This window comes from Bos javanicus, chromosome 21, assembly GCF_032452875.1.
Source record: "Bos javanicus breed banteng chromosome 21, ARS-OSU_banteng_1.0, whole genome shotgun sequence".
NCBI classification, from domain to species: domain Eukaryota; kingdom Metazoa; phylum Chordata; class Mammalia; order Artiodactyla; family Bovidae; genus Bos; species Bos javanicus.
The window spans coordinates 15423656-15444139 of record NC_083888.1 but is presented as its reverse complement, the minus strand read 5'-3'; the positions used below and the strand labels follow the sequence as shown (position 1 = coordinate 15444139).

Here is a 20484-nt window from a genome sequence, read left to right as displayed (position 1 = left end):
TGATCTCTGAGAAAATATTTATGAAGGGCAAGGCCATTTCTCCAGAGAAGTGGTCCTATGAGACAAGCCAACTGTCAAACACTCAGGTAGTCAACGGCCAGAGTCAGCTGAGCCTGGATAACCTTCTTGGTGGAGGGTGGTTCAGTGTTTGAAATAGCATCCATTCCCACTGGCGGGGAGAAAAGCTCAAGGCTATTCAGCACCCTGACATCCCCACTCACTGTGCTTTTGGTCACATGCATCATTGTGTTCGTGGATGCTGCAGGACTGTTAGAGCATGACACCAGCTAATAAGAATAGAAGAGGGTTTCTTGTTCCTTGAGCAGAATTGCTGCCTCTGGAAGACATTGCTGCCTGTTCTCTCCATGGGTTCCTAGGCAATTTAGTAGAGAATCTTAAAAAGGAGTTCTTCCAAATCACAAGTTTCTGCCTCTAACCACCCATCTCTGCTGTGGGTTATAGGTCTGGGAAAACGCTCTGTACTGTGTGATGGGGCCCTACAGGATGAACACGCTGATTCTGGCCGTGGTCTGGTTTACCATGGCTTTAAGGTAAGTTCTGTCTTCCTTAAGTTCATTAATTAATAAAAAGCTATGACAAACGTAGACAGTGTAGTGCTGGAGAAGACTCTTGAGAATCCCTTGGACAGCAGGGAGATCAAACCAGTCAGTCCTAAAGGAAATCAACCCTGAATATTCATTAGAAGGACAGATGCTGAAGCTCCAAGACTTTGGCCACCTGATGCGAAGAGCTGACTCATTGGAAAAGACCCTGATGCTGGGAAAGATTGAAGGCAGGAGGAGAAGGGGATGACAGAGGACGAGATGGTTGGATGGCATTACCGACTCAATGGACACGAGTTTGAGCAAGCTCCGGGAGTTGGTGATGGACAGGGAGGCCTGGTGTGCTGCAGTCCATGGAGCTGCAAAGAGTCAGACCCAACTTAGCAACTGAACAAAAAGTTCATTAATTTTCTTGTGCTTCCCATGCCTCATCTGTACATTGAGGGTTACCGTTGGTTCTAACTCATATAGAGTCTGTGTCAGATTGGATGCTTTTGGCTATGACAGGCAACCCACTCTAGTGGCTTCTACAACAAGGAAATTTCTGATCCTTTGTAATAAGAATTCCATGGAGAGGCAGCCTCCAGGTGGGGATTCAGCCTCAGGCTAGTTCTCATCTGCCAGCAAGATGTCTGCAACTGCTCTTGGCATTCTCGGACATGGAAAAGTGTCCCAACAAGGAAGAGGCTGCCTTTCTCTGAGATTGACTTTTTAAAAATAATTTTCTTTTTACTTGGTTCTGCTGGGTCTTGGTTACTGCATGTGGAATCTTTGATCTTCATTATAGCATGCAGAATCTTTAGTTGCTGCATGGGGGATTATTATTATTATTTTAGATGAGGCTTGGAAAGTCTTAGTTATGATGTGTGGTATCTAGTTACCTGACCTGGACCCCTGCCTTGGGAGGATGTGGAGTCTTAGCCACTAGACCAACAGGGAAGTCCCTGAGCTCCACTTTTTAACATCAAGGAAACCTTTCTCATCTTCTCTGGTGGCTCATATGTTAAAGAATTTGTCTGCAATGCAAGAGACCTGGGGTTCGATCCCCAGGTCGGGAAGGTCCCCTGGAGAAGGAAATGGCAACCCACTCCAGTATTCTTGCCTGGAGAATCCCATGGAGAGAGTAGCCTGGCAGGCTACAGTCCATGGGGTCATAAAGAGTCCGACATGACTGAGCGACTAACACTTTCACTTCAAACCTTTCTCTGAAGCTGCCAGCAGACTCTCCCCACCCCAACATTATATTAGCCAGATGTGTGTGTCACATGCTTTAGGGCTAAACTAGCCACTGGTGATCGGGATGTGATTTCCTGATGACTTCAGACTAATCAAGATTTGCCTCTCAGCTGATGATACCGTTAGCTTTCCTGAGCACTGACACCCAAACAAAATCAACTTCCTGTTCCCAAGGAAGAAGCAGGGAATGAATGTTGGGTCAGCAGCTGTCTGTGTCCTTGTGAATATTAAATGCAGAAAACAGAGAACCTTTGCAATAATATCCACAGCAATAAAGTAAATGAAATATAATGTGATCGATGATTAGCTGGCTCCTCTCTTAAATAGTAGTCTCTCACCCTAGTCACTTTATTCACCTCCAGATAACATGACCCTTCTTTCCGTGCCAGTTTTGGGGCCCATTTATAGTGTTAAGAGGCTGTTTCATTGTATGGATAAAGTGCAGTTGTTTCTGGCACATCAGTAAGTGCTCAATAAATTGCTATTATCAACTAAAATCTTTTGGTGAGATTTTAAACTTTCATCTATGAAGTTATTTTGTTCACCACCGCCCATGGCCAAAGACTCATTCCCCTCAACCCAGGGAATTCAATTGGCTTTAATGACCTCTTGGATTATGGGAGGAATGTGTGAAAACCTGCCTTTTCCAATATCTAACCAAGTGTCTTCCAATAGATATTGATGGAGCCCAAACAGTCTCTTTACCAAACAGATAAATGTAGAAGCAGACTGCTCATGTCCACCTGTCCCATCTAAGCTAGACGAGAACACAGAACATTTCAGAAGCTAAAATGGTAGACCCTTGGATCCAATTCACTGAAAGTTTTAAGAGATTTCCTTATGTCTAATTTAATTTTGTCAAGTAGGTAATGGCTTTCCAGTGTTGAAACCTCAGAGAGATCTGGTCTCGCTTCCTTCCCCCTCTATTTACTCTCTTCTGCGTCCTCTATGTAATTATCTTTTATTTTTCTATTTATCATTCTAGTATTTCTTTTTGTAAATTTAAGCAAATGTATGTATATTTACAAATTTCTTTATTGTTTTCTTATGAGAAGGAACTGCAAGAAAGCAGTTTTGCATTTCCTTTTTGCATTCAACAATATATTCTGGAGCTCTCTCATACCGCTAGATAGAGATTTACATTCTTTTTTTACAGTAGCATAGAATGTATGCATAGCTCTCCACAGTACAACTCTACACTTTATTCAACCAGGACCCTGTTCCCAGATTGTTAGGAAGTTTTCAGACATTTGTTGTTGCAAACAGGGCCACAGTGAGTCACTCTTTGTGGGCTCCTTTGTATTGGACAAGTTAATCAGTGGAATAGATTCCTAGAAATAGAATTATGGAGTCAAAAGGCGATAAATCCATCAGTAATTGTTGTAGGTACTGACCAATTCACCTGAAGATGGTATTGCAAAATGCCGTCCTCTTCCCAGCAATGCATAAGAGCACCTGCTTACCTGCAGCCTCACCAGCAGAGTTTTTGCAAACTTCAAGGTTTTGAGTCTGGTGGGCGAGAATGATAACACAGTGTGGTTTTAATTTTCACTTTTCAGGTTATGAGTGGGATGGAGCATGATTTTTGTGTTTCATGGCCATCTTTTAGAGTTGGTGATCTTGAGATTTTAGGTATAAAATGCCATCTGCAAATATAGTTTTACTGCTTGCTTTGTAATTTTATATTCCTATGTTTTTTCCTTATGTAGCTGAGTTAGTTAAGACTAACTTAATTAACTGAGTTAGCTAACACTACAGCATAGTGTTAAATAGTAGTGAGGATACGGGTATCCTGGTCTTATTTCTTATGTTAGTGGGAGTGGCCACAGTGTTCTCCCCATCAGAAGATCCTTCCTTTTGAGTTGGGATATATTTATATATATTTTGGGCTTCCCTGGTGGCTCAGTCAGTAAAGAATCTGCCTGCAAGGCTGGAGACCTGGGTTTGATCCCTGGGTCAGGAAGATCCCCTGGAGGAGGGTATGGCAATCCACTCCAGTATTCTTGCCTGGGCAATCCCAGGACAGAGGAGCCTGGTGGGCTAAGTCCATGGAGTGGCAAGAGTCAGACACAACTTAGCAACTAAACCACCAGCACTATATGTATTTTTACATGCTGAGGAAGCACACATGAATTTCTAATCTATTGGTGTTTTAATCAGGAATGCATGTTGTTTTTTATCAAGTGCCTTTTTGGCATCTGTAGAGACTATTGTGACTTTTTTCCATTAGGTCTACTTATATAAGGTTGTATTTTCTAATGAGCCATATGGACTCATTTAAAATGGGCTTGATTTACATCATATCAGAAATGCAGACTCTGATGGTGTTGCTGCTCCAATATTCTTTCTTCTCTATTACAGTTACTATGGACTGACAGTTTGGTTCCCTGACATGATCCGGTATTTTCAAGATGAAGCGTACAAGTCCAAAATGAAGGTGTTTCACGACGAGCACGTGTACGGTGTCACAATCAACTTCACAATGGAAAATCAGATTCACCAACATGGGAAACTTGTGAATGACAAGTAAGTGCAGGACCATGGACTTTCCTTAGATCAAGAGGAGTGTGTGTGGGTACTGTCTTGGGGAGGGAGGCATTGGCCAGGTAAGAATTCAATATGGTGGGGATTGAGCTCTGAGGCTGATAGAATATCACACTTTGCCTAGGCTGCCAGAGACTCGACAGTGCCCCCTGGTGGCCCTGTCTATACTGTGCGGTCCCCCATCATCCTGGCTAGGGTTGATTGATCAAGGAGGGTCAACCAGGCTGTCTTGTCTGAGACCTCACACGTTTATTGGTGATGCACAGAGAGCCCCTCAATGATGCCTGCCGGGAGGGAGGGCCCAGAGGTCCGGCACCAACTCACAGCCTGACTGGTGAGCTTTTTCTTTGATCCTGGATGCTTCTTCAGCAGCAAGCCCAAGGCTAATATAACTCTATTTTATGATATTCTTTCACCTATTATTGGCTTCCCCGATGGCTCAGTGGGTAAAGAATCCTCCTGGAATGCAGGAGATGTGGGTTTGATCCCTGGGTCAGGAAGATCCTACCTCCAAGTGTCTATTGGCATGGCCCTTTGCCATCAAGAGTGTTGTTGTCCTTTGGGGAAAAAAAAATGAGAGCAGTGTTAAAAAAGTCTTGCCCATATCCTCTTCAGGGCTTCCCTGGTGGCTCAGTGGTAAAGAATCCATCTGCAGTGCAGGAGACACAGGAGAGACGGGTGATCCCTGGGTCGGGAAGATCCCCTGGAGAAGGAAATGGCAACCCACTCCAGTATTCTTGCCTGGAGAATCCCATAGACAGAGGAGCCTGGCAGGCTACATAGTCCATAGGGTTGCAAAGAGTTGGACACAACAGCAAGCTCGCAGACAGACCTTGTCTTCAGTCTGTTTGACCCCTCCTCTTTCTACTCCTGGAACACTGAGATGGATAGTCCAGACCGCTGGGCTTTAAGAATGCCTCCTTGAGGTTGCCTCCAATGGCCCCAGATGGGTCAGGACAGCACAAAGTTCCCTCCAAGCCACATGATCTGCTAAGCTGAGCATCTCCACCTCTGCTGTTAGCCGTCTTGAATTATCCTTAGCAAGCTCACTGGGTCAGGGGAGGGCTACACCAGAAACCCCACAGCCCAGGCAGTTCAGTGTCAGTGATAGATGCTGCCCCTCATTCATGCACCTGTGCAAGAATTTTCGCCAGGGATTCTCTCCTCCAATGCCAGTTCTACTTTTCCAGCCCGCACCCAGCTATGTGTCCAAGTGGCTGTGCCCATTGACTCTTAGCTGCTGTGGGAAAGAGGTACGAGTCTGGATGAAGTCCAAGGCGGGGGCCTTGGGCCGTCTAGTCCGTATGTTACTGGCCAGACCTTAGCAAATGTTCTCTGTTATTTAGAATGAGAAAGAAAGTGTGACTTGAAAAGAGGAATGTTATTTCTATAAATATAAGGCCTTTGAGGAAGGAAAGTTAGGCGTGACTATCAGTAGACATGGAATTCAGATTTTCAGATGATGTTTTAAAATGCCGAGGCTCAGTCACAAACATCTCCACGTTTACATGCCCACGTGTGCACATGCCTTCTCTGGAGACACTTGGGTCACTGGAATCTGCTGTGGCCACTCCAAGGATGGCAGTTCCCAGGCTGATGGTTGGTGGTGGATGGTGATCCCCGATGGGATTTCTCACTGTCAGGGCTCTTCAGTGTAAACACAGAGATCTTGCATTGGCATTGCCAAGGAAGAGATGTTGCCCTTCTTGGGACTTCCCTGGTGATCCAGCAGTTAAGAATCCTCCTTCCAATGCAGGGGACTCAGGTTTGATCCCTGCTCCAGGAAGTAAGATCCCACATGTCCTGAGGCAATTAAGCACTAGAGGAAAAAAAAAAAAAAAAAAAAGCCTGTGATTTGCAGGAAGACCCAGCACAGCGACGCCCCCCACACCACCAAAAAAAAGAAGAAGAAATGTTGCCCTTCTTTATTAGAATGCTTTGGAAGTGTTGAAAAGTAAGGGACGTTATAGATGGCTAGATGTCCCTCTGATATGATGTTATTCCATGCAGAGACAAATTCATTAAAAGAGACTTCATCTGTGAAATTGCCTCTGTTCAGTGACACTCTATTGTGGTGTTACTATAATGGCGATGGTGATGACCATGATAACAAGGCTGATTATTTCGTAGATAATATCATATGTTGTTGTTCAGTCACTAAGTCGTGTCTGACTCTTTGTGACCCTGTGAACTGCAGCACACCAGGCTTCTCTGTCCTTCACGATCTCTTGGAGTTGGCTCAAACTCATGTCCATCGAGTCTGTGAGACCATTTAACCATCTCATCCTCTGTCATCCCCTTCTCCTCCCACCTTCAATCTTTCCCAGCATCAGGGTCTTTTCCGGTGAGTCAGCTCTTTGCATCAGGTGGCCAAGGAGCTTCAGTTTCAGCATCAGTCCTTCCAATGAATATTCAGGATTGATTTCCTTTAAGGATTGACTGGTTTGATTTCATTGCTGTTCAAGGGACTCTCAAGAGTCTTCTCCAGCACCACAATTCAAAAAAGATTAGGAACCTTTGAAACTAAGGAATTGAACGTGGGTTTGTTTGTTTTTCTTGAGTTATGCTGCCATCTGCTGGTCACAAACCAGAAAACACCTCACCTGTGGGAATCTTGAGTCTTGACAAGTTAAATTCTTCACATTCGTTAGCATCGTCCCCACTCTTACCAGTAGTCCTCATTTGACTTCAGCCACACTTTGCTGATTAAAATTCTAGGTAAAATTATTTACTTTATTAGCTACCACACACGAGGAAGATTACTTTTAGCAGGGAGAGCAAAGAGAAAGAAAGTCAATCTAGAAGAGAGAAGGTTGATTTCATGCATCATAGTGACATGCTACCCACACAGTTAAAAGCTCTTTTTAGTGAGGCATCAGTAAAAATTTTCTTCATCTGCAGTGGGTGTGTTTCAGGGCAATAACGCCCCATGAAGCTGCCAAGGGTGGGAAATGTGTTAAACGTACCTTCTGGCTTCAGGTCTGAGGAAGTAGCCAAGACTTGGGGATCTAGGTTCCAAGCCTTGATGGGTCAGTGACTAACTGAACCCTCTATGACCTGTGTAAGCCTCTGATTGCACATCAGAAAGTCATAATATTGAGATAAAATGTCCATCATGCTTCAGGGTTGCTGAAATTATTGTTGTTGTTTAGTTGCTAAGTCGTGTCTGACTCTTTTGCAACCCCATGAACTGTAGCCCGCCAGGCTCCTCTGTCCATGGCATTTCCCCCACAGCAATACTGGGTGTGTTGTGATTTCCTTCTCCAAGGCATCTTCCTGACCCAGGGATCAAACCCATGTCTTCTTTACCACAGAGCCAACAGGGAAGCCCACTACTAAAATACCCCAGCATAATTTAGAAATTTAATCTAGGTTGTGCATAGTTCTTATAGAGCTTCTTCCTGAATATTTTACAACTGTGCATGCGTGCGTAGTCCATTGCTTCAGTCATGTCCAATTCTGTGTGGCCCCATGGACTGTAGCCCTCCAGGCTTTTCTGTCCAATGGGATTCCCCAGGCAAGGATACTGGAGTGGGTTGCCGTGGCCTCCTCCAGGGGATCTTCCCTCTCCAGGAATCAAACCTGCATCTCCTGCATTGCAGGCGGATTTTTACCCACTGAACTGCGTGGGAAGCCCATTTACAACTAAATAGCTACTAAAAATGGGGTGGCTGTTTTTCCATCAGACCTTTACCCAGGTTATTATTGCAGATCAACAGAAATCCTATTGATCTGGGGATGTTTGAGCTGAGCTCTTTTATTAGCTCTAACAGCCCTGTCATCTGCCAATAACAATTGTTTTGTCTCCTTTCTTTTCTTTTTTATTACATCATGAAATATATCAAATATACAAAGAGTAGAGAATAACACAACAACCCTATTCAGAGCAACCCTATTTATTAGCTTTGTAAAATCATAAACTGTGATGCACTGACTTCGGGCTTCCCTGGTGGCTCAGCTGGTAAAGAATCCGCCTGCAATGCAGAAGACCTGGGTTCAATCCCTGGGTTGGGAAGATGCCCTAGAGAAGGGATAGGCTACCCACTCCAGTGGGCTTCCCTTGTGGCTCAGCTGGTAAAGATTCCATCTGTAATGTGGGAGACCTGGGTTCAATCCCTGGGTTGGGAAGATCTCCTGGAGAAGGGAAAAGCTACCTGCTCCTGTATTCTGGTCTGGAGAATTCTGTGTACTGTATAGTCCATGGGTTCACAAAGAGTTAGACACGACTCAGCGACTTTCACACTGACTTCAGATTTTAATATAGATTAAACATCACTCACTCGGTTGCTCTTTTTAATGTTGTTTTTCTTCCTCCCAAGGAGTAATGATCACCACGGTCATAAATTCGGTGTTTTACACGCATGTGTGTCTTTATACTTTCAAATATATTTATGTATCTGTAAACACTGTACAGCATTATTTTGTGTGCTTTAAATTTTAGGTAAATATCACGCTTTGTTATAGATCAGATCAGATCAGATCAGTCGCTCAGTCGTGTCTGACTCTTTGCCACCCCACGAATTGCAGTACTCCAGGCCTCCCTGTCCATCACCAACTCCTGGAGTTCACTCAGACTCACGTCCATCAACTCGGTGATGCCATCCAGCCATCTCATCCTCTGTCGTCCCCTTCTCCTCCTGCCCCTAATCCCTCCCAGCATCAGAGTCTTTTCCAATGAGTGAACTCTTCACATGAGGTGGCCAAAGTACTGGAGTTGCAGCTTTAGCATCATTCCTTCCAAAGAAATCCCAGGGCTTATCTCCTTCAAAATGGACTGGTTGGATCTCCTTGCAGTCCAAGGGACTCTCAAGAGTCTTCTCCAACACTACAGTTCAAACACATCAATTCTTCGGCGCTCAGCCTTCTTCACAGTCCAACTCTCACATCCATACATGACCACTGGAAAAAACATAGCCTTGACTAGACGAACCTTTGTTGGCAAACTAATGTCTCTGCTTTTGAATATGCCATCTAGGTTGGTCATAAGTTTCCTTCCAAGCAATAAGCGTCTTTTAATTTCATGGCTGCAGTCACCATCTGCAGTGATTTTGGAGCCCAGACAAATAAAGTCTGACACTGTTTCCACTGTTTCCCCATCTATTTCCCATGAAGTGCTGGAACTGGATGCCATGATCTTCGTTTTCTGAATGTTGAGCTTTAAGCCAACTTTTTCACTCTCCACTTTCACTTTCATCAAGAGGCTTTTTAGTTCCTCTTCACTTTCTGCCATAAGGGTGGTGTCATCTGCATATCTGAGGTTATTGATATTTCTCCCGGCAATCTTGATTCCAGCTTGTGTTTCTTCCAGTCCAGCGTTTCTCATGATGTACTCTGCATATAAGTTAAATAAACAATATACAGCCTTGACGAACTCCTTTTCCTATTTGGAACCAGTCTGTTGTTCCATGTCCAGTTCTAACTGTTGCTTCCTGATCTGCATACAGATTTCTCAAGAGGCAGGTCAGGTGGTCTGGTATTCCCATTTCTTTCAGAATTTTCCACAGTTTATTGTGATCCACACAGTCAAAGGCTTTGGCATAGTCAATAAAGCAGAAATAGATGTTTTTCTGGAACTCTCTTGTTTTTTCCATGATCCAGCGGATGTTGGCAATTTGATCTCTGGTTCCTCTGCCTTTTCTAAAACCAGCTTGAACATCAGGAAGTTCACAGTTCACATATTGCTGAAGCCTGGCTTGGAGAATTTTGAGCATGACTTTACTAGCGTGTGAGATGAGTGCAATTGTGTGGTAGTTTGAGCATTCTTTGGCATTGCCTTTCTTTGGGATTGGAATGAAAACTGACCTTTTCCAGTCCTGTGGCCACTGCTGAGTTTTCCAAATTTGCTGGCATATTGAGTGCAGCACTTTCACAGCATCATCTTTCAGGATTTGGAATAGCTCAACTGGAATTCCATCATCTCCACTAGCTTTGTTCGTAGTGATGCTTTCTAAGGCCCACTTGACTTCACATTCCAGGATGTCTGGCTCTAGTTCAGTGATCTTACCATTGTGATTATCTGGGTCGTGAAGATCTTTTTTGTACAGTTCTTCTGTGTATTCTTGCCATCTCTTCTTAATATCTTCTGCTTCTGTTAGGTCCATACCATTTCTGTCCTTTATTGAGCTCATCTTTGCATGCAATGTTCCTTTGGTATCTCTGATTTTCTTGAAGAGATCCCTAGTCTTTCCCATTCTGTTGTTTTCCTCTACTTCTTTGCATTGATCACTGAAAAAAGGCTTTCTTATCTCTTCTTGCTATTCTTTGGAACTCTGTATTCAGATGTTTATATCTTTCCTTTTCTCCTTTACTTTTCGCTTCTCTTCTTTTCACAGCTATTTGTAAGGCCTCCCCAGACAGCCATTTTGCTTTTTTGCATTTCTTTTCCATGGGGATGGTCTTGATCCCTGTCTCCTGTACAATGTCACGAACCTCATTCCATAGTTCATCAGGCACTCTATCTATCAGATCTAGGCCCTTAAATCTATTTCTCACTTCCACTGTATAATCATAAGGGATTTGATTTAGGTCATACCTGAATGGTCTAGTGGTTTTCCCTACTTTCTTCAATTTCAGTCTGAATTTGGCAATAAGGAGTTCATGGTCTGAGCCACAGTCAGCTCCTGGTCTTGCTTTTGCTCACTGTATAGAGCTTCTCCATCTTTGGCTGCAAAGAATATATTCGATCTGATTTCAGTGTTGACCATCTGGTGATGTCCATGTGTAGAGTCTTCTCTTGTGTTAGTCTTCTCTTGTGTTAGTCTTCTCTTTGTTATAGATGTGAATGTATAATTTTCATATTATAAATTTTGCAATTAGTTTTTTTTGTTGTTATTTTTAGGCCATTTACTTCTTTTATTGTAAATATTTTTAATTGAGGTGTAGTTGATGTACAGTATTGTGTTGATTATAATGTCAGTGCTAATGGGTATCCTGACTTCAGTGGGGGTAATTTGGGTGTCTTCCTTTGAAGTATGATACTTGCTATGTTTTTGATTGGTCTTCTTTATAAAGTTGAGGAAATTCTCTTTTAGGTATGCTGAGGGTGTTTATCATGAAAGCATATTGAATCTGTCACATGCTTTTCTGCATCTATTATGACAATCATATGGCTTTCTCCTTGGACCTATTAATATGATAGATTAAAGTAATATTGTTTCTGGATATTCAACTGTACTTAATTCCTGGGATATATCTTGATCATTCCATGTGATTTTTTTAAAGTAGCAATACATCGACAAATTTGATTTACTAATATTCTTTTTTGTGTTGTTTAGATGTTTATAGCTGTTTTATTCATAACTGTCAAAATGTGGAGGCAACACACATGTCCTTTATTTTTTATTTTCTACAAAAAATTGTGCAAATATTTCAGATTGGGTTTCAACTTATTATTCTGTTAAGATTATTTTCAGAGCTGTTTAGGTTCACAGTGAAATTGAGAGGAAGCCACAGGGATGTCCCATATACCATCTGCCAGAACTACCCTATTATCTAGCAATGATCCAAGATGTCCTTGAGCAGGTGAATGGATAAATCAACTGTGGTACATACTGGCCCTGGAATATTATTTAGTGCCAAAGAAGTAAGGGATCAAGTCATACAAAGGCCTTGAGAACCTAAATGCATGTTCCTAAGTGAAAGAAACCTCGCTAAAAAGGCTGCATCCTTATGATTTCAGCTGTATGTCATTCCGAAAAAGGCAAAACTATGCAAATCAGTGGTTGCCAGAGGTTAGGGGAGAGGGAAGTATGGATAAATAAGCAGAGCACAGTGAAAATAGTCTGCATGGTGCCTAACGTCCAGATGGCACTAGTTGTAAAGGCTCTGCCTGCCAGCACAGGGGATGAAAGAGACGTGGGTTTGATCCCTGGGTCTGGGAGATCCCCTGGAGTAAGAAATGGCAATCCACCCCAGAATTCTTGCCTGGAAAATCTCACGGACAGAGGAGCCCTGGCAGGCTACAGTCCCTGGGGTCGCAGAGTTGGACACGACTGAGCATGCATGTGTGCACACACACACGTGCACACACACACACAGAACCACTTATGTTCTATTTAGGATTTTTGCATTTAAGTGGGATTGGTGTATATTTTCCTTATACTGTTCTTATTGATCTTTGGTATCAAGGTTATGTGGTGTTATGTAGCTGAGCCATGGTGGCTCAGACCATAAAGAATCTGCCACCAATGCAGGAGACCTGGGTTCGATCCCTGGGTCTGAAAGATATCCTGGAGTAGGGAATGGCTACCCACTCCAGTATTCTTGCCTGGAGAATTCCATGGACAGAGGAGCCTGGTGGGCTACAGTCCATGAGATCGCAAAGAGTGGGACACGTCTGAGCAACTAACACACACACACACACACACACACACACACACACCAAGGTTATGTAACCAAAAGTGGGGTCTGGCTGCTCACTGCTCAAAAGCCAATACAGAGGCCAGGTTGGCGGAAAGCAAAGTTTGCTTTCTTTTGGATGCCGCCAACTCAGTGTTGGGGCAAGGGGAGGAGGTGGACATCTGTCTGAAGGCCAAGCTGCCCCCACTGACAATCAGAGGGCAAGAGCTTTTACAGATGGAGGAAGGGGGCTATATGCAGACAGTACAGTCAGCTGACAGTCACCTTGAAATTGGTCATCAGGGATCTGACCAGTGGTATCTTGACCGTTTTAAGTGCAGTTAATCTTCAGTTCCAGGATTGGTTTGTTTCCATTTCTTTGAGGCTGATTCTTAGAATTGTGACAGCTGATATCACAGCTACAGTCTGGTCTTCATGCCGTCAACTTCTCCACCTGGTGGGGGTGTCAGACACTATTCTTTTTTTTTTCTATTTTATTTTTAAACTTTACATAATTGTATTAGTTTTGCCAAATATCAAAATGAATCCGCCACAGGTATACATGTGTTCCCCATCCCGAACCCTCCCCTCCCTCCTCCCTCCCCATACCATCCCTCTGGGCCATCCTAGTGCACCAGCCCCAAGCATCCAGCATTGTGCATCGAACCTGGACTGGCAACTCGTTTCCTACATGATATTTTACATGTTTCATTGCCATTCTCCCAAATCTTCCCACCCTCTCCCTCTCCCACAGAGTCCATAAGACTGTTCTATACATCAGTGTCTCTTTTGCTGTCTCGTACACCGGGTTATTGTTACCCTCTTTCTAAATTCCATATATATGCGTTACTGTACTGTATTTATGTTTTTCCTTCTGGCTTACTTCACTCTGTATAATAGGCTCCAGTTTCATCCACCTCATTAGAACTGATTCAAATGTATTCTTTTTAATGGCTGAGTAATACTCCATTGTGTATATGTACCACAGCGTTCTTATCCATTCATCTGCTGATGGACATCTAGGTTGCTTCCATGTCTTGGCTATTATAAACAGCGCTGCGATGAACATTGGGGTACACATGTCTCTTTCCCTTCTGGTTTCCTCAGTGTGTATGCCCAGCAGTGGGGTTGCTGGATCATAAGGCAGTTCTATTTCCAGTTTTTTAAGGAATCTCCACACTGTTCTCCATAGTGGCTGTACTAGTTTGCATTCCCACCAACAGTGTAAGAGGGTTCCCTTTTCTCCACACCCTCTCCAGCATTTATTATTTGTAGACTTTTGGATCGCAGCCATTCTGACTGGTGTGAAATGGTACCTCATAGTGGTTTTGATTTGCATTTCTCTGATAATGAGTGATGTTGAGCATCTTTTCATGTGTTTGTTAGCCATCTGTATGTCTTCTTTGGAGAAATGTCTATTTAGTTCTTTGGCCCATTTTTTGATTGGGTCGTTTATTTTTCTGGAGTTGAGCTGTAGGAGTTGCTTGTATATTTTTGAGATTAGTTGTTTGTCGGTTGCTTCATTTGCTATTATTTTCTCCCATTCTGAAGGCTGTCTTTTCACCTTGCTAATAGTTTCCTTTGATGTGCAGAAGCTTTTAAGGTTAATTAGGTCCCATTTGTTTATTTTTGCTTTTATTTCCAATATTCTGGGAGGTGGGTCATAGAGGATCCTGCTGTGATGTATGTCGGAGAGTGTTTTGCCTATGTTCTCCTCTAGGAGTTTTATAGTTTCTGGTCTTACGTTTAGATCTTTAATCCATTTTGAGTTTATTTTTGTGTATGGTGTTAGAAAGTGGTCCAGTTTCATTCTTTTACAAGTGGTTGACCAGATTTCCCAGCACCACTTGTTAAAGAGATTGTCTTTAATCCATTGTATATTCTTGCCTCCTTTGTCAAAGATAAGGTGTCCATATGTGCGTGGATTTATCTCTGGGCTTTCTATTTTATTCCATTGATCAATATTTCTGTCTTTGTGCCAGTACCATACTGCCTTGATAACTGTGGCTTTGTAGTAGAGCCTGAAGTCAGGTAGGTTGATTCCTCCAGTTCCATTCTTCTTTCTCAAGATCGCTTTGGCTATTCTAGGTTTTTTGTATTTCCATACAAATTGTGAAATTATTTGTTCTAGCTCTGTGAAGAATACTGTTGGTAGGTTAATAGGGATTGCGTTGAATCTATAAATTGCTTTGGGTAGTATACTCATTTTCACTATATTGATTCTTCCAATCCATGAACATGGTATATTTCTCCATCTATTAGTGTCCTCTTTGATTTCTTTCACCAGTGTTTTATAGTTTTCTATATATAGGTCTTTAGTTTCTTTAGGTAGATATATTCCTAAGTATTTTATTCTTTCCGTTGCAATGGTGAATGGAATTGTTGCCTTAATTTCTCTTTCTGTTTTCTCATTATTAGTGTATAGGAATGCAAGGGATTTCTGTGTGTTGATTTTATATCCTGCAACTTTACTATAGTCATTGATTATTTCTAGTAATTTTCTGGTGGAGTCTTTAGGGTTTTCTATGTAGAGGATCATGTCATCTGCAAATAGTGAGAGTTTTACTTCTTCTTTTCCAATTTGGATTCCTTTTATTTCTTTTTCTGCTCTGATTGCTGTGGCCAAAACTTCCAAAACTATGTTGAATAGTAATGGTGAAAGTGGGCACCCTTGTCTTGTTCCTGACTTTAGAGGAAATGCTTTCAATTTTTCACCATTGAGGATAATGTTTGCTGTGGGTTTGTCATATATAGCTTTTTTTTTTTTCATATATAGCTTTTATTATGTTGAGGTATGTTCCTTCTATTCCTGCTTTCTGGAGAGTTTTTATCATAAACGGATATTGAATTTTGTCAAAGGCTTTCTCTGCATCTATTGAGATAATCATATGGTTTTTATTTTTCAATTTGTTAATGTGGTGTATTACATTGATTGATTTGCGGATATTGAAGAATCCTTGCATCCCTGGGATAAAGCCCACTTGATCATGGTGTATGATCTTTTTAATGTGTTGTTGGATTCTGATTGCTAGAATTTTGTTAAGGATTTTTGCATCTATGTTCATCAGTGATATTGGCCTGTAGTTTTCTTTTTTTGTGGCATCTTTGTCAGGTTTTGGTATTAGGGTGATGGTGGCCTCATAGAATGAGTTTGGAAGTTTACCTTCCTCTGCAATTTTCTGGAAGAGTTTGAGCAGGATAGGTGTTAGCTCTTCTCTAAATTTTTGATAGAATTCAGCTGTGAAGCCGTCTGGACCGGGGCTTTTGTTTGCTGAAAGATTTTTGATTACAGTTTCAATTTCCATGCTTGTGATGGGTCTGTTAAGATTTTCTATTTCTTCCTGGTCCAGTTTTGGAAAGTTGTACTTTTCTAAGAATTTGTCCATTTCTTCCACGTTGTCCATTTTATTTGCATATAATTGTTGATAGTAGTCTCTTATGATCCTTTGTATTTCTGTGTTGTCTGTTGTGATCTCTCCATTTTCGTTTCTAATTTTGTTGATTTGATTTTTCTCCCTTTGTTTCTTGATGAGTCTGGCTAATGGTTTGTCAATTTTATTTATCCTTTCAAAGAACCAGCTTTTGGTTTTGTTGATTTTTGCTATGGTCTCTTTTGTTTCTTTTGCATTTATTTCTGCTCTAATTTTTAAGATTTCTTTCCTTCTACTAACCCTGGGGTTCTTCATTTCTTCCTTTTCTAGTTGCTTTAGGTGTAGAGTTAGGTTATTTATTTGACTTTTTTCTTGTTTCTTGAGGTGTGCCTGTATTGCTATGAACTTTCCCCTTAGGACTGCTTTTACCGTGTCCCACAGGTTTTGGGTTGTTGTGTTTTCATTTTCATTCATTTCTATGCAGATTTTGATTTCTTTTTTGATTTCTTCTGTGATTTGTTGGTTATTCAGCAGTGTGTTGTTCAGCCTCCATATGTTGGAATTTTTAATAGTTTTTCTCCTGTAATTGAGATCTAATCTTACTGCATTGTGGTCAGAAAAAATGCTTGGAATGATTTCTATTTTTTTGAATTTACCAAGGCTAGCTTTATGGCCCAGAATGTGATCTATCCTGGAGAAGGTTCCATGTGCGCTTGAGAAAAAGGTGAAATTCATTGTTTTGGGATGAAATGTCCTGTAGATATCAATTAGGTCTAACTGGTCTATTGTATCGTTTAAAGTTTGTGTTTCCTTGTTAATTTTCTGTTTAGTTGATCTATCCATAGGTGTAAGTGGGGTATTAAAGTCTCCCACTATTATTGTGTTATTGTTAATTTCTCCTTTCATACTTGTTAGCATTTGTCTTACGTACTGTGGTGCTCCCGTGTTGGGTGCATATATATTTATAATTGTTACATCTTCTTCTTGGATTGATCCTTTGATCATTATGTAGTGACCTTCTTTGTCTCTTTTCACAGCCTTTGTTTTAGTCTATTTTATCTGATATGAGTATTGCTACTCCTGCTTTCTTTTGGTCCCTATTTGCATGGAAAATCTTTTTCCAGCCCTTCACTTTCAGTCTGTATGTGTCCCCTGTTTTGAGGTGGGTCTCTTGTAGACAACATATGTAGGGGTCTTGTTTTTGTATCCATTCAGCCAGTCTTTGTCTTTTGGTTGGGGCATTCAACCCATTTACGTTTAAGGTAATTACTGATAAGTATGATCCCGTTGCAATTTACTTTATTGTTTTGGGTTCGAGTTTATACACCGTTTTTGTGTTTCCTGTCTAGAGAATATCCTTTAGTATTTGTTGGAGAGCTGGTTTGGTGGTGCAGAATTCTCTCAGCTTTTGCTTGTCTGAAAAGCTTTTGATTTCTCCTTCATACTTGAATGAGATCCTTGCTGGGTACAATAATCTGGGCTGTAGGTTATTTTCTTTCATCATTTTAAGTATGGTGTCAGACACTATTCTGAGCCGTGTCCTGTCAGCTCACAGGACACGGCTCAGAATATTATGAATAGTCCTTGAGAAGGAGCTAAGGGTCCCTGACTATGCGTAATGGCTAAACTATTATTACTTGTTCTCCTTTGACTGTTTTCCTTTGTTTCTGCATGTTTTCACTTCTCTGATGGAACTTATTCTTTGGCTAAAGTTTTTCCACAGACAAAAGGGAGGCTGAGGACATGGGAGGCAAGGACCATAGTATCCTGCTCCTTTTCAGTTGTACCCTCTTTTTAAAAATGTTCTAGGATCCGTGTAAATAGACAGGGTGAAATATGGTGATTTCAGCACTTAGGTGGCTGTAAGCTTAAGAGAAGATGGAGAGAGTAAGTTGGATTTACTGGCAGATCCCCTGAGGCACAAGGACATGTCCTTAGAGAGTCTGTTTGGCAGATGCAGGGCCGGTATTTCCCATCATATATGTCTGCTTCTCCATGAAATAGTATTTCAACCATTTGATGGCCATTTCCACTCCACTCTTCTTTCCCAGGCTACTTATAGTAAAGATACCTCTCATTTATAAAACCAAATACTAGAGCTGGAAAAAGTCATCTCCTCAATAATGTTATTTTAATGATTTTAAAATACAAGCCTGCAGAGAAGAGACTTGCCTGAAATCTTTTAATAACAGTGCTAAAAGTTGAACTCTATTCTTCATTTTTTGAAAGGTGGTGTCAGAGGTGAAGTTAAAGCCTGATGCCTATGTGTGGAGAATTTAAGAAGTTATTTAGAGTTATACAGAGAATTTAAGAAGTTGCATAGAAGTTATAAACAAAAGACCCTCTGTTTCCTTCATTCTTTAAGCAAAATGAGCCCAAGCATGTATTTTCTGAAGTGATTTTCTTTTTTCCTTAAAGATTTTTTTTAATGTGGACCATCTTAAAAGTCTTTATTAATTTATTACAATATTGCTTCTGTTTTATGTTTTGGGTTTTTGGCCATGGCCTCATGATCCTCATGTGGGTTCGATCCCTGACCAGGGAAGGCAAAGCCTTAGCCTGCCAAGGAAGTCCCCTGACGTGGACAGTTTTCTCATTCCTGCTTTGCTTCATCTCAGATTAGGACCTGATATGAGATAATGTGTGAGAAATTAGAGTTCCGGGTCTTTCCTGAAAAAGTTTCTCTTTTATTTCACTGTATGTGGAAGGCTTACTGTAGGACGGTCCGTGTGTGTGAGCTTTGGGAAAATAGACCCTTTGTTTATTTTCTCTCTGAAAGGTGATATAAATGATGTGAAAGAGAATTTTACACTTAACGAAAAAGTCAGTTGAAGGGTATACATTATATATCATGCCTCTGTGCCTTAGCATATGCTATTCCCTTTGCCTGGAATTCACTTGCACTGCGTCTTGGCTTGGATAGCTTTTATTTATCCTTAAGGAAAAGCGAATATCATGCTGTACCTGACTGTATCATAAGTACCCTTTTGCAATGATCTTGTAGCTTATCTCTAATCTTTTTAAAAAAACAATTTACATCTGGTCGCGCTGTCTTCATTGTTTTTCTTCATAGCATTTCTCTAGTTGCGGCGAGTGGGGGCTGCCCTTCACTGTGCATGAACTTCTGACTGCGTGGCCTCTCTTGTGTGAAGCACAGGCTGCAGGCACACGGGCTCAGTAGCAGCCTGAGGGCTTGGTGGCTCCGCGGCAGGTGGAATCTTCCCCGACCAGGGCCTGAACCCGTGTCCCTTGTGTTGGCAGGTGGACTCTTATTCACCGCACCACCAGGGGAGTCCTACGTATGTCTGAGCTTGATAGTTATCACGCCAGATTTTAATTGTCAGTTTTCTTGTTCCCTCTTTAGTTTTGAGTTTCTTGAGCGTGAGCCCATTCAAGTCGAAATCATGGTGACTGCGTAGGTGCGACTTCTGGCGTAGTTTAGATCACCTGGTGGATGAAGCACTGGGCTTGAGGGTAACTGAAATAAAGTGCTTGTAATAATAATTCCACCGCAGGCTCTGGATCACCAATGGCTTCTGTTTCCTTAAAGGAAGCGTTCCACAAGCTACTTCTGTTAACTTTTCTTTCAGCCTTTGAGACCTCCTGAGTGAAGCATCTTGGACCAGTTCAGTATATAAATTAGGGATCGGAGGAGATGATTTATATAAAAGACTCATAAAATATGCCTTGGCCTTTTCTCCTTTTAACTCTCCTTTTATAACTTTGGCTTTTTATAACTCACTTGGAGATACATTTTAAGGTCTGCCGGTGTCAGACCTGTTATGATTTATGGCCCTTCTTTCTCACCCACCTTCGGCAGAACATTAAAATATCACCGGAGGCCACATCACCAGCCCATTACTGTATTAAAGAGAAGGATATATTAAGAAGGGCAAAGACCTGAGACAGGCTCCAGGAATAGCTTCCCTGAGTAAATACAGTCAGCATACAAATTACATTAATTTTGAAATCAGAGCCATCTTCCTGTAACAAAAGGCTTAGTGATCAGTTTTTCCATAGAAATAGGAAGAGTTCAGTGGTAGCTTTTGGAGGCCGATTCAAATTTAACCCTAAGAAAAACTGTTGAAAACAATTTGACTTTCTTGATCAGGGATTCTCACATTTTCTGAAGTGTAATAATCTGGCATCTTCCTCTGGTGATTATAGTTCAAGAGGTGCAGGTTGGAATGAAGAGAACTCCCATCTTTCGTAATAACCTCCTATTTTATTCTTTTTTTTTTTTGGTACCTAAGTTACGTCAGTTTATTTTAACTTTTAAAAATTGGAGTATAATTGCTTTACAATGTTGTGTTGGTTTCTGCTGTGTAACCTTATGTATACATAAATCCCCTGCCTCTTGAGCCTCCCTCCCACCGCCCTCCCAACATCCCACCCCTCAAGGTCATCACAGAACACCAGCCGAGCTCCTGTGC

The 20484-nt window shown here is 41.7% G+C and overlaps 1 protein-coding gene across 5 annotated transcripts in view; it reads left to right on the top strand.

Annotated features, from left to right (window-relative positions):
- SV2B (synaptic vesicle glycoprotein 2B) overlaps positions 1 to 20484 on the top strand; it is a 258548-nt gene that overhangs the window by 215684 nt on the left and 22380 nt on the right. For all 5 annotated transcript variants that reach the window (XM_061394311.1, XM_061394313.1, XM_061394308.1 and 2 more), the window contains 2 exons: positions 463 to 551; positions 4161 to 4325. In XM_061394311.1, the coding sequence (XP_061250295.1) occupies positions 463 to 551; positions 4161 to 4325 (254 nt within the window). The remainder of the gene's footprint in view (positions 1 to 462; positions 552 to 4160; positions 4326 to 20484) is intronic.